Source organism: Dreissena polymorpha, chromosome 9, assembly GCF_020536995.1.
Source record: "Dreissena polymorpha isolate Duluth1 chromosome 9, UMN_Dpol_1.0, whole genome shotgun sequence".
In the NCBI taxonomy this organism is placed as follows: domain Eukaryota; kingdom Metazoa; phylum Mollusca; class Bivalvia; order Myida; family Dreissenidae; genus Dreissena; species Dreissena polymorpha.
Genome location: NC_068363.1, coordinates 16,340,420 through 16,355,196, shown reverse-complemented (window position 1 = coordinate 16,355,196; position 14,777 = coordinate 16,340,420). Strand labels below are relative to the sequence as shown.

The following is a 14,777-nucleotide window of genomic DNA, read 5'->3' as shown; positions in this document are numbered from 1 at the left end:
TTTATGAATACTTTTGCAATATTGAAGATAGCAACTTGATATTTGGCATGCATGTGTATCTCATGGAGCTGCACATTTTGAGTGGTGAAAGGTCAAGGTCAAGGTCATCCTTCAAGGTCAGAGGTCAATTATATGTGGCCAAAATCGCTCATTTTATGAATACTTTTGCAATATTGAAGATAGCAACTTGATATTTGGCATGCATGTGCATCTCATGGAGCTGCTCATTTTGAGTGGTAATAGGTCAAGGTCAAGGTCATCCTTCAAGGTCAGAGGTCAAATATATGTGGCCCAAATCGCTTATTTTATGAATACTTTTGCAATATTGAAGATAGCAACTTGATATTTGGCATGCATGTGTATCTCATGGAGCTGCACATTTTGAGTGGTGAAAGGTCAAGGTCAAGGTCATCCTTCACAAGGTCAAGGTCATCCTACAATGTCAATCATCATATAGGGGGACATTGTGTTTCACAAACACATCTTGTTTTTTTTTGCATTTTTTTCCCTCATTTTTGGAAAATAATGTAATAAATGTCCACGCCCCCACACTATACACCCCTCTTCACTCCACCCCTCCCTCCTTTGTGATTGAAAATGAGAGTTCCTTAACCTTTAAAAAGAAAATAGATGAGCGGTCTGCACCCGCAAGGCGGTGCTCTTGTTATAATTGGGTATCAGCCCAATATTATCCATATAAAAGTTATTAAAAATTATTATTGTAATGTGAGCGTTTTCTTTTATTTTATTGAAAAACAAAACATAATAATTTCTTCTTTTTTATCGAGGAAAACTTCTGCAGGATACAATTTGACCAACCTGTTTGTGGGTTCAGAAGGAACTCTAGGTATTATCACCAAGGCTACACTGCGACTCCAAGGGATACCAGAAGCAGTGAGTTGTTTATGAGCTTCGCTCTGGAAAAAACAGGTTAACCTGTGCTTAAAGTGTCCTCCCAGATTTGCCTGTGCAGTCTGCACAAGATTATCATAGATGACACTTACTGCTTTCATGGAAGGTTTGGTTTAAAGGAAGTCTCTTTTAAATGAAAATCCAGTTGAGGCAGAAAGTTTCATCCCAGATTAGCTTGTGCAAATGGCACTGTGAGGTAAGAGTAGTTTTGTCAAAGTAACAATCAAATCTAATCATAAATAAAGAAGTTATGGCAATTTTAGCAAAATTTAATAATTTGACCTTGAGAGTCAAGGTCATTCAAAGGTCAAGGTAAAATTCAACTTGCCAGGTACAGTAACCTCATGATAGCATGAAAGTATTTGAAGTTTGAAAGCAATAGCCTTGATACTTTTGAAGTAAAGTGGATCAAAACTCAAAATTTAACCATATATTCAAAGTTACTAAGTAAAAAAAGGGCCATAATTCCGTAAAAATGACAACCAGAGTTATGCAACTTGTCCTTTTACTGTACCCTTATGATAGTTTGCGAGTGTTGCAAGTATGAAAGCAATATCTATGATACTTTAGGGGTAAAGTGGACCAAAACACACTTTTTTTTTTGAGATCATCTCACAAATGACCACCACACCCTCACACTTTACCCCCACCCCCCCCACCCCACCCCCCCAATTCTTTTTTTTAAACGGTTAAAAACACAAATATTAATTTTATTATTTTATTTTTGAAATACCGTCCAACCATCGCACCCAAGAATCCCCTCCCACCCCACCACTCCCCCCCCACCCCCGATTTTTTTTTTTTGCATTTTTTTTCCGCATTTTTGGAAGATAATGTAATAAATGTCCACACCCCACACTATACATCCCTCTTAACTCCACCCCTCCCTCCTTTGTGATTGAAATTGAGAGTCCCTTCACCTTTAAAAAGAAAATAGATGAGACGTCTGCACCCACATGGCGGTGCTCTTGTTTATTTTGGGGTAAATACACATGGTTTTAATAATTGCCATAGAAAAAGTATAGCAATACTCTGAGAGTTTTGTTGAGTGTAAACCAATTTATTTTATATGTTTAGCAATTTAATAATTGTGGGCGTTAGGTTTGTATTCTGTCTTGTGTGCATTTATGTTAAAAAAAGATCTCCCTGAAAAAGAAAAAGAAATAATTCCCCCTGATATACATGTAGAAGAATGCTTACATAAGATGCATTAACCCTTTACCACTTAGATACGTATTTTGAGGCATTTGTTGTTCCTCAGAAAGTTAAATTATAAAAATATAATTAAAGACCTTTCTTTCTAGATTCGAGTTTTAAAGGCTTTATTTCTAATCCTTAGATACTGATTAGCAGCGAACAGCTTAAAAACCTCAACAGACTGCAAGTTACTCGCTGGGTGTTCTGGTTTTATGCTGTTTGCAAATAGCCATTTTCACTTTGCTTCTGAGTGGGAAAGGGTTAAGCATTGCTTTCCCACAACACGCCTCACTTATTGCAGACGATATCAGCCACCTGCCATTTCCCCGATGTCCAGTCGGCCGTTGACACCACTGTACAGGTTCTCCAGTGTGGTATCCCTATGGCTAGAATAGGTGCGAGTTTGCTTCTGTGAAACTTTTGTGTCAAAATCCTTGTTGAATTTTATAGCCACCATCGTATTGTGAGCTTTTGTGATTACCTATTGTTGGTCATGCGGTGTTTTGTCATTAAATTTCCCCTATGAACACTTAAGACGCTTCATTTATCATATAGATTAGTCAGAACATCTGTTCCTCTAATAAATCTGCTGAGTTTGAAAGTAAGTCATGTGGGATAAAAAACTAGGTCAACTTACAGAAATGTATATGAATACTGTATATTAGTTACTCGTTTTCCAATCATTATGAAACTTTGTCAGAATATTTATTCTAATAATATTCATAGGCACCAATTTTTTCTGCAAGTATCATCCTAAATGTTTCAATATACAACATCCAAACTTGCTGGCATTGATCCTTATGGTATGAAGTTGTGCTTGTGCAGTTTTATATTATCCTATTAAAAAAATTATACAAATTTACAGCCCATTTTCAACTCAGACATTCAATGATAGGAACTATTAAAAAATAAACTTCTTTAAAGCACAAGACTCGCATGTTTTATATTTTGTATGTAACATGCTATAGTAGTCATCTACAAAAATAAAAGTACCGGGTACTGACAGAACTGGTGTGACGATGCTTTTGAAGAGGATGGATATTTAACCAATTTAAGTTTATCTACATCACCTGAATTGTTTATGTGGGTACAAAAAATTTGGGAGGAAAAAATTATTATAAAAAAAAATTGGGGTAGGAAAACAAACATCGGGTACGAAAAAAAAATTGGGTACGAAAAAAAATTGGGAACAAAAAAAAATTGGGAACGAAAAAAAATTTGGGTACAAAAAAAAAAGGGTACGGTACAAAAATAATTTAGGGGTACAGGGAAGAAGTACCCGTGGGGAACTTTACCCATTCAGCAAAACTGGGAGGCATTAAACATTCTCAATCAAATTTAAAAATAACTACATTTGGGGTTATCCAGGCGTCACAGCGTTTGAAGTGCCACCTGGCAGTTTAGTGTCTGGTTCCTGTCCTGAACCTCTCCATCAATTTGAAAGAGGATGGGAACCAAGCTGCCTTTACCTTTATCAATGATATTCAGCGAGGTATGCTATTGAGAAAATTTAGCTAACTCAATCGGACTGGCTTGGTCTTTTACATAAGTTGCCGTTGTGAAGAATTTTTACATGGCATGATAACTTAGACGAGCTGCTTCGCTGAAGCAGCATCGTCAAAAGTACATTTGTCCCTGGGGAAACAATTTTTGTCACATCTTTCAAGACACATGATTATATAAACTCATATAGCACAATTACTACCACAAGGCCCAGAGATTTGTTATTTGGCGTGTTACATTTCGCATTCACTCGTAAATGTTTGGATATCGTAGCCGGAAATTCACATGGAATATATTGTGACACAAAAAATGAAAACGAGCATTTTGTATCGAGTTAAATCTATGTTACCAAACCACATCTAGCGTTTAAATATTAGCTATTACTATAAGGAACTTTTTGTATGACTTTTGTGTTTACTTTATTTTTCAAAATATTGTAGGAAATATTCGTTGATTTTGAGTGTTAATATGCTTTTAACAAACCCTTGTGAAGACTGGCCTGATCTCTGGAATGCATTTTTTTAATCAACTTGCTGTGTATTTATTGACATGATATTTCTAAAAATATGTTTAGCTTAAACACAAACATTAAGTTTGTTTTCTTTACCTGAAAATTCAAAGTACACCAAACACACAAATTGACACAAATATTCACATATTTAATTGAATGAAAACGCAAGTATTCACACACTGCTTTGGGTTTTCAATTTTATAAATGGAGTGCCATGTCTATCAGAGTTTCTAGACGAGGTTTCCATCGATGCGTGCAACAAGTTCAGCCATCTTGATCTCAAGGTAGCTCCATCGCTGTTCTTCGAGTTCCATGGAGCGGAGGCAGGACTCGAGAACCAGACCAAAGTTGTTGGTGGGCTAACATTAATAATGAACATGATAATCATTATTGAATTCTGTTTTCACAAGGTTTAAAATTAATTTGAAAATCCTGTTTATTAGATTCAGGCGTGGTGAGTGGGTGTGTTGGCTGCATCAAATTGTTGGGCTGCAGTAAATAATTGTCTAATGTTGATGAAACTTTGCATATAGTAAACTTAATTATTGAGTTTGCATTGACCAATCTAGATTAGCTAAATACAATTCAAGGCTGGGTCTACATGACAAGTAGCTGCTATCTTTCATGCAGACCAAGCATTGAATTGTATTTTGGGCTTGTTGGGTCAAAGGCAAGATTACTGTTAGGTAAATTAGAAAAACCTTGTCTTCACAATCTTTTGAGTAAAGATGGAGATATTCAATTGAAATTTTTATGTAGGTAGCTAACATGAAGACATAATTTAGTAATGCTTTTGGGGCCAGTTGTGTCAAGGTCAAGGTCATATTTACTTTAAAAAAAAAGTGTACTGGATAACTTTAGTTTGGATTAAGGTATTGTACTGAAATTGTGTGCATAGGTAATAACTGTGCACACCTATCATGTGAGTTCTTTTGGGGCTAGTTGCGTCAAGGTTAGTTAAGGTCTTTGTTTTTCAAAATAAAAACTTGAGTTTGATGGAAGTTTTCTGCTGAAATTGTGTGTGTATGTAAATTAATTTTATCACATGCTATACCCTGTCTCCCATGCAATACAACCATAACATAATTTTTTATATTACACGTGTGTAATACAACATTTTAAAGCTTTTTCATTGGCTTAGTTTTCGTTTATTGACCAATCGCATTTTGTTATTTTGCTGAAATGACGTTTCAACGTTATATGACGTCACGAAATATAAACAACATTCGGGATTAATCAATATGTTTGCGTAAATATTTATTTAATTTGCTCATTTAAAAGCATGTGATAAAAAAGATCTGACACTCGTTGTCTTATCATACCATATTTTATTTAACTCGTCCAGGAGATTCGTTAGTAAGCTCGCCAAAGGCTCGCTTACTAACAAAATTCCTGAACTTGTTTAATAAAATATGGTATGAAATGACAACTCGTGCCATATCCTATATGTATCAGAGTAACTTGCAGTCTGTTCAGGTTTTATGCTGTTTGCTGCTCATCAGTATCTAAGGATTGAAAATGATCCCTTTAAAACTTGAATTTAGTAAGAAAGGTCTCTCATTAAATGTAACTTTCTATGGGACTAGACATGCGTCAAAATACGTATCTAAGTGGTAAAGGGTTCATGCAGACCTATCTTGGGATTGCATTTGGGACCAGTTTGATCAAGGTCAAGATAACTGTCACTTAAAACTGTTTTCTGCTCAATAACTTAAATATGAACGGAGGCATTAAAATTAAATTGATAAATTAAATGGGGACATCCTGTGTTTTTGGTATTTGCAAGTTTCTTGAAGCACTAATCCACCCTTTTTATGCCTGGAAAACTGTCAATCAGTCCACCTCTAGGAATGCCACTGATTGCTTAAAATATGCAATAAAATGTAGATAATTATTCTTTATATTGTTAAATTTGTAGTTAAAATTGCTTTCCTTATTACGCTTCCACTCACAAGCTCTTATAACCGGTACAATTGCTAGCCATTCAAGCTCTATAAACAAGAACACAAAATTGTAGAGTCAACATTTGTTATGCCCCCTTTCGAAGAAAAGGGGGGTATATAGTTTTCACACTGTCCGTCAGTCTGTCAGTCTGTCTGTCAGTCTGTCACACTTTTCGTGTCCGCCCTCTAATTCAAATAGTTTTCATCCGATCTTTTCCAAACTTGGTCAGAAGTTGTATCTAGACAATATCTAGGTCAAGTTCGAATATGGGTCATGCCGGGTCAAAAACTAGGTCATGGGGTCACTTAGTGCATTTCAAGGATTTAGCATGGTGTCCGCTCTCTAATTGAAGTAGTTTTCATCTGATCTTTACCAAACTTGGTCAGAAGTTGTATCAAAACAATATCTAGGTCAAGTTCGAATATGGGTCATGCCGGGTAAAAAACTAGGTCACAGGGTCACTTAGTTCATTTTAAGGATTAAGCATGGTGTCTGCTCTCTAGTTTATGTGGCTTTCTGATTTATTTTCATATTCTAAGACATTTTTATGCCCCCGAAGGAGGGCATATAGTGATCGGACCGTCCGTCCATCTGTCCGTCACACTTTGTGTTTAGATTTCGAAAAATGCTCATAACTTCTATGTCGCTTCAGATAGCAATTTCATATTTGGCATACATGTAGATGTGTAAATGGACAAGGCCTTTCCATACGCACACACATTTTGACCCCTGTGACCTTGACCTTGAACTTAGGGTCCAAGTTTAGGTTTCGAAAAAAGCTCATAACTTCTACCAAGCGTTTTAGGGGGCATAAGTCATCCTATGGTGACAGCTCTTGTTTCTTTGTAAAGTGATAACTGAAAAAAAACAAAATGCATTTTTTTAATGTTTGCTGTGCTTCATTAGTTTTTTGAAGTTTAAGTTGTGTAGTTAGATTTTGCATAAGTATTATTCATAGAGCAGCATTCTGGTAAAACTTGGCTTAATGCATATGTGTTAAGTGTTGTCTCAATAAGCCGTTGCTAGCCGCACAGGCTTATCAGGTACAACAATTCAAGCTTTTATGGAATTTTTTGTTTAAAGGAAGTCATTTCTAAACAAATATCAAGTTTGGGCTGATAAGCCTGTGCGGACTTCACAGGCTAATATGGGACAACTTTTAATGCACATGCATTAAACCCATTTTTCCCAGACTGACGCTCAATAATGAATTGTGTTGTAGCTGAGCTGGTGAAGATGAATGGTGGGTCAGAGTTCCGCTGGGCGACTGACGTGGACGAGCGTAACCACCTGTGGAAGGCCAGACACGAGATCCTTTGGGCCTGCATGGCACTCAAACCAGGGTCAAAAGTATGGGATATTTCTGACTGGCGGACTGATGAATATTTAATCATCCTATATCATTTTATTTACATGTATATCCTGATGGTATATGATTATGAAACTTGGTATTTATATTGCAAGTAAAAAGATGATTATGCAACCCTTCATTTCTGCACATGTCTTATGTCATGTGAGTGTTTCTTTATATAGAATTACACAAAATAATGCAAAATATTGTCTTGAGTCTTGGTATACATATGCTATAAAATAGACTTTGGATTTCATTATGATACAACGCTACTCATTAAGTTTTATGCTGTCGCGAAAATATATTACTTACGGTTCATTTTTTACACAATTGTTTTAAAGAAAAATCTATTTTGACGTTGTAATATATTGTACTATGTATATCAGTGATACAATCTATTATTGAATAATATAAAACATGTTTTTATTTAAGATTTATACTTTGTACTTAAATAATAATCCGAACAAAATGGGCATCTCATGACTTCAGTTACTATATTTACCGACATTATCCGATGTAAACCGATCTTACAAAAAAAAACGCGGGAAATGATCACAGTTGTACTACCTTAAAAAGGCAAAGCACATTTTTGTCTCAAAGGATTTTCACCCAATTGGTAGAGGACTCAATTATTTGGGATCCATGTTTGTCTTGTATGCTTTATTTTTGGTCTCTTCATGTGTCTGAATTCACAATGTATATTAAATTACTGCAGCTTTATATCCAGCATGCAAATTTTCATGCAAGACTTGTGTGTAGTGAATATGCTTCAATCCATATTTACTTTCTATTTGTTCCAAATTGTTAATCGGTGTTGGTAAATATCGTTCTGTCTTTGTTTTTGAAGTTATTATGTTCAAGCCATTCTCAATCATAACTAGAATCAGCAAAATGTATACATTTTCTTTTTGTTTCAGCCCTATTCAACTGATGTCTGTGTGCCAATTTCAAACTTGCCTCAGGTTGTTGTTAGAACTAAACAAATGATTACAGAAGCAGGGATTATTGGTGAATAATCGATTGTTGGCTTTCATTGTTTCCATTACACACAGGCTCATAAACCTTTTTGAAAGCTTCATGTTTACAACACTATGAATCATACATGTTTTCCCATTCTGCAACTTTTATGTACATACTATATTGAACACCATTATGAAAACCGATATAATATATGCCTAATATTACATGAAAGAGGTATATTAGAAACAGAGTCTAATATTTAGGTTTGAAAATCATGCTTTTTCTTGTTTAATTGAATCCTTCATATGCATCAGAATAAAGATAAAAAGGCTTGATTGTAAATAATATTAAAATATTGACATGGACCTAAACTACTTGTGCTCTTTCTTTGATATTATGATTTAAGGTCATGCCTGCTTTTTCTTTTTAGCTCGGCGTTTTCGGAGAAAACCCGAGGTATTGTCATAGCCAGCTCATCGTGTCGTCCGCCATTCGATGTGCACGTCGTGCTAAAACCTTAACATTTTGTTAAGGTTTTGAACATTGGCTCTTTCTTCCACCTACAACTTTGAAATTTTATATGTAGATGCACCTTGATGAGTTCTACACGCCACACCCATTTTTGGGTCACTAGATCATAGGTCAAGGTCACTGTGACCTTTAAAAAAATAAAAAAATTAATCTGACAAGTTTTCATTTATTCAAAACTGCACCGTGCCGAGCGTGGCACTTGTTATGCCGTGCTCTTGTTGTAGATTAATAGCCTTTTCTTCTATTCAAATATTCAAATATAATTTTGTTTACATAGAAACCCCATATTGTTTTTCCCAAACAGGTCCTATGGTGGGCCATGTTGGAGATGGTAACTTCCATGTATTTTTCCCTGTACATTATGATGATCACGTGACATTGAAAAAAGTTCATGATGTCTCTCACAAAATGTCATTGTAAGTGATAAAGTTTTATTATTGAGTGTGGTATTGAGATGGTCATTTACAATTCTGCCATTTATAGAATTGGAATATAATATATTCTAAGGCTGGTGTTCTAATAAAATGTCTATTTGAAGATGTATCCAGACATAACTGGGTACAAATGGAAGAATTCCTCAAGAACACACAAAAACACAGCAAATGTTTGAAACAAATTATAAAATGCCTTATTTCACACTTTTAAATTCATATGTAAGTTCCAATTTTGAATAATCTGACCGAGTTGCAAATGACGCCATCATGTATAGCTAAACACACAACAGTTTACTGGTTATGTGTAGCCTGACTCCATTGCAAGCTTGTTGGCTGATCTTTCAGTTCCATTTCAGGCTTTCTATTGGGGCATGTTGGGGATGGGAACTTTCATTCCTTGTTCACACTTGATCCTTACAATAAGCAAGAACTGGAAACTGTTAAAAGATTGGCTGAACAAATTGCTCTGTGAGTCACATTTGTTTTAATTGTATTTTGGATTTTTCTTCGGAATTGTTACACTGTTAATAAATTCAGCCAAAGTTTAATGCAGGAACAATCAAAATAGCCCTTTTTTGTCTTGAATATTTTTGTTACAAAGAAGTGCCCAAGAGATTATTAAATACATGTAGGTTAAGAATAATGAATATTAATCACAATTATTGGTAGGGTCCTTCTGATGTTGATGTTGATTACACAAACATCACATTACTTTCATAACAGTTTATATGTGCATATGGTGAGTGACCTCTTGTATTAAGACCCTTTTTTTGTCATTAGGACAGATTGATTTCTATTATTTTTAAGGAGTCTTTTAAGGCACACATGATCATATGTAAATCCACAAACAAAACAGAACAAAAAAGAGAAAAAATATATTTGTTTCTCCTATGGATAATATATATCAAAGCTGACCCATCTCTGTTAAATGCAGGATTGCCTTGGAGCTGAATGGTACATGCACAGGGGAACATGGCATTGGGATTGGCAAACGGGACCTCCTGGTGCAGGAAATAGGGGCAGAGGGGCTGGCCGTGATGAGGCAACTGAAAGACACCCTTGACCCCAAGGGTATCATGAACCCTGGCAAGGTGTTCTTCTAGACGACAGACATTTGGTGGCATGTTGTAATAATTATTTGGCAATGTAGTTTGGGCATTCAAATAACAAACAGACTTGATTGAAATAATTAAAGACCCTTGTCCATAGCTTCAAAGGTCAGATTCATACTGCGATCATTAAATATTATGTGCATTCTTGACATTCTGAAAACTAACAGTATTATTCAGAATGGACTCTTTATGTTGCTGAAAAGGTTGAAAAGAAGTTTATTGATTAATAATTGGAGAGATCATAATACATGGCAATTTGTTTTCTGGTCAAAATGATATATATTGTATAGTGAACAGTGGGAAACCTGAAATCAGCATTTCTTTTATTTCTGTAAATCATGCTTAAAGATGACTAAGTTTTTAAATCAACTTTTATCACATAATATTGTATGTGTTAAAGAAATGAATATAAACACAAATCTTCCCAATTTTCATGAACATCTTATGAAGACATGAGCAACATTCATCAACACATCAACCTATGTGACAGAATCAGTCACTGTTCTTAGTTAATCGATTAGCAAATTTTAAATTAAGATTGAAAACAGTGTCATATTTTTATACGCCCGTATAAAATACGGGACGTATTATGTGAAACCCCTTGGCGGGCGGGCGGGCGGCGGGCGGGCGGCGGGCGGGCGGCGGGCGGAAGGCATCACTTTGTCCGGACTCTAATTCAAATTGTATTCATCCGATCTTCACCAAACTTGGTCAGCAGTTGCATCTAGTTGATATCTAGGCCAAGTTCGAATATGGGTCATGCCGGGTCAAAAACTAGGTCATAGGGTCAATAAGTGCATTTTCAAAGGGGCCACTTTGTCCGGACTCTATTTCAAATTGTATTCATCCGATCTTCACCAAACTTGGTCAGCAGTTGCATCTAGTTGATATATAGGCCAAGTTCGAATATGGGTCATGCCGGGTCAAAAACTAGGTCATAGGGTCAATTAGTGCATTTTCAACAGCGCCACTTTGTCCGGACTCTAATTCAAATTGTATTCATCCGATCTTCACCAAACTTGGTCAGTAGTTGCATCTAGTTGATATCTAGGTCAAGTCCGAATATGGGTCATGCTGGGTCAAAAACTAGGTCAAAGGGTCAATTAGTGCATTTTACTTTGTCCGGACTCTAATTCAAATTGTATAAATCTTATCTTCACCAAACTTGGTCAGTAGTTGCATCTAGTTGATATCTAGGCCAAGTTCGAATATGGGTCATGCCAGGTAAAAAACTAGGTCATAGGGTCAATTAGTCCATTTTCAACAGCGCCACTTTGTCCGGACTCTTATTCAAATTGTATTCATCCGATCTTTACCAAACTTGGTCAGTAGTTGCATCTAGTTGATATCTAGGTCAAGTTCGAATATGGGTCATGTCGGGTCAAGAACTAGGTCATAGGGTCAATTAGTGCATTTTCAACGGCGCCACTTTGTCCGGACTCTAATTCAAATTGTATTCATCTGAAACTTTTAAACAACTTTTTATCCTGCGTCAAAGTGGTATGGGGGTATAAGTCACATTCAGTGACAAAGCTCTAGTTGTTGTTTTTTTTGCTTATTTCCAAAACAAATACATCAATCATCAGTGTATCATCTCCAATGGCACACGAATCGGGCGTATATTGCTCCGTCATGCGGCGCTCTTGTTTTTTAAATGCAGTCAAAGAGAAGGTAATTTTGTGTGCACGAAAAAGAAACACAAATGTCTGTTCTTTATTAAATAAGTTATTGTGTATGCTACTTTTCATGTGCTTTGGTTTGACACTTAAGATGTTGATAACATTCAGCCAGGAAACACAAAAGCAGTCGGCTTTTTTTTGAAACCATGTAATAGTAATAATAGGTCTATTGGTAGGGGCCTTAGCTTCCACATTCATATGTGTAGAATGAGAGTGTGAACCAATAGCTTTGTATTACTGCTAAGGTGTAAACAACAGCAATTGGAAGTTGAAATAAGCAGGTGTGAGGGGTTAAGTGATGTGAAGTTTTCCCCACATGGAGCCAAAAAAGCAATTTTTTGCAAATGTATTTTAAGAGTGAATGCAGGAATTAATTCTCTTATGTCAGGACAGCAGGACAAACATCACGAAAGTGGAAATTTCCCCATACTTGGGAAATTACATACCAGTATACTTCAAACTATAACACACTTGAATATTACCAAAGTCATTTAAATTGTCGAGTTTGTTGTCTTACTTTGTTAAGGTTTTTGCTTTTTATGTCCCCCACTATAGTAGTGGGGGACATACTGTTTTTGCCCTGTCTGTTGGTTGGACCTTCGCAACTTGGGGAACCAGTACAGACAGGCATCAGAGCTAGAGAAAATTGGTCTACAGGAACTACGAGACCACACCAGACGCAGACTTCAAGACCTGAGGAAAGTGGAAAGGATATGGAAAGCCAGAAGGGAGAAGGCCAGACAAAGATCACGATTTCTTTCCAATCCCTATGGTTTTAGCAAGTTAATCCTTGAAGAGAAGAAAGCGGGACAGCTGAATTGTTCTAAAGAGGAGGTTGAAGAGCATCTGAAGAACACGCACTCTGATCAGGCGAGACATATACGGATGGAGGGACATGAACGCATAGCCCCAGTACCCATGCCCATTGTTGCATTTACTGAGGGAGAACCAACCCTCAAGGAGGTCCAAGATATAATCAAGAAGGCTAGATCCAAGTCAGCACCAGGCCCAAATGGAATACCTTACAAGGTGTACAAGTCATGCCCAAAACTGCTGAGACGGTTGTGGAAACTATTGAAGGTGGTCTGGCGTAAAGGAGATGTACCAGTGGAGTTATGTTTTTTTTGTTAAGTGCTTTATATTTTTACATAAGATATTTTTACATGATAATTATTTATTCATATTTCATAAAATTAAATGAGTTTTTATGGTTAATTTGTTACTTAATTTCTGTAAATTTATTGTTTTTGCCTAGCCTTCCTTGACCAATATGTAATCTGTTCCTTTATATTTGAACTCACCTTCACATAGACACTTTTTATTTCAATATTGATAATATTTACAAAACATTAATTACAATACGAATAATGTTTGCAAAAACATGTAATATAGATAATGTGGGAAAGAGAAAACACATTAAATTCCAGAAAGATGACAATTCAATTCTTCCAAAAGTGTGTTTGAAAATTTAAAGTAACATTACTATTCAAAATCAACGAAAATGTCGTACTATTGTTCGGAAAATAAACGTAATCAATTCAAAATCAGTTTTCCTTATGGCAATTGCCGAAATTTCAACGTCAGATGTGGTCTCGTAAAATAGATGTTTGTAGATACAAAATGCTCGTTTTTATTATTGTTTTTCATATCTATCCATACGACACATGAACACTAACATGGTGTTCGTGTGTCGTATGAATAGATATATTCGCGGGAATTAATTGTGGCCACAAATAAATAAAAACGAGCGTTTTGTATCTACAAAAATCTGTGTAATCATACCACATCTAGCGTTGAAATTTGGGCTATTGCTATAAGGAACACTGATTGTTAAGATGTAAACTTTATTTTACGAAATACTTAACGAAATTTTCGCTGATTTTGAGCGTTATAGAGACTTTTAAAAAAACGCAATTGATTTTGAAAATTAAGTTGTCTGCAGTGGCAGAATTTGTATCAAAATAGTTGTTATGGTAACGATGAGATATTTTAATCAGAAAATAATAACTGTACAAATATTTTCATTATTCTGTGCCATGTACGTGTAATTATACTACCGTTTACTTGTAATTATAGTGATGATTTGCTCCTACAATCTTCCGGTATACAATAACCATACTAATGTTATACAATTTTGTAGTCAAAATCAATGATGCGTTTATGCGCATTTCCAAACTTAAAAGATGTTTGCGGCAGTAAGATGCCAACTGTACACTTGCAATACGTTGTGAGTTAAACTTGTGATTGTTATTATAGATGGATTACTAATCCAATATAAAAAATATATATTATTTTGTTGTTTAAAAGTAGTGCTTTTTAATGTGGATTGTTTTATTTTGTTCCCCTACTGTTTTGTACATATTTAAATCAAAATGTTAATACATATATAATATCATAGTATTAATTTGGTGTTCTTGTTATTAATCAACTTCCCTAGATTGTCACCTAAATTGTGCACGTGAAGGATACAAATATTGGACCATAAGGTGCTGTCGGAGAGAAAATCTGAGCTTGTTGTGCCACATCCTTTGTTATTACCTGATTCCTTATATAAATGATAATTATTTGTTTCTATTCCGTGGTCGAAACAGTAATGTTGCAATGTTTTAAATTGTTACCGGTGAATATTTTGAACTGTTGACC

At 35.5% G+C, this 14,777-nt stretch overlaps 1 protein-coding gene and 1 long non-coding RNA gene across 3 annotated transcripts in view; both read left to right on the top strand.

Moving 5' to 3' along the window:
- The window catches only part of LOC127844888 (probable D-lactate dehydrogenase, mitochondrial), a 30,616-nt gene extending 19,850 nt beyond the window's left edge, over positions 1 to 10,766 (top strand). The window contains exons 6-12 of one of the 2 annotated variants that reach the window (XM_052375440.1): positions 789 to 894; positions 2,411 to 2,504; positions 4,349 to 4,477; positions 7,290 to 7,417; positions 8,336 to 8,426; positions 9,700 to 9,811; positions 10,278 to 10,766. In XM_052375440.1, coding sequence (XP_052231400.1) covers positions 789 to 894; positions 2,411 to 2,504; positions 4,349 to 4,477; positions 7,290 to 7,417; positions 8,336 to 8,426; positions 9,700 to 9,811; positions 10,278 to 10,446 — 829 coding nt within the window. In that variant the 3' untranslated portion in view covers positions 10,447 to 10,766. Of the gene's footprint in view, positions 1 to 788; positions 895 to 2,410; positions 2,505 to 4,348; positions 4,478 to 7,289; positions 7,418 to 8,335; positions 8,427 to 9,213; positions 9,326 to 9,699; positions 9,812 to 10,277 lie in introns of both variants that reach the window. The other variant, XM_052375439.1, reaches the window with a different exon arrangement.
- Positions 10,767 to 11,241: 475 nt separating this feature from the next.
- Positions 11,242 to 14,538, top strand: LOC127844892 (uncharacterized). Its single transcript, XR_008032938.1, has 2 exons — positions 11,242 to 11,506; positions 11,809 to 14,538. It is a non-coding gene; the product is annotated as an uncharacterized LOC127844892 (long non-coding RNA).
- Positions 14,539 to 14,777: the final 239 nt, after the last annotated feature.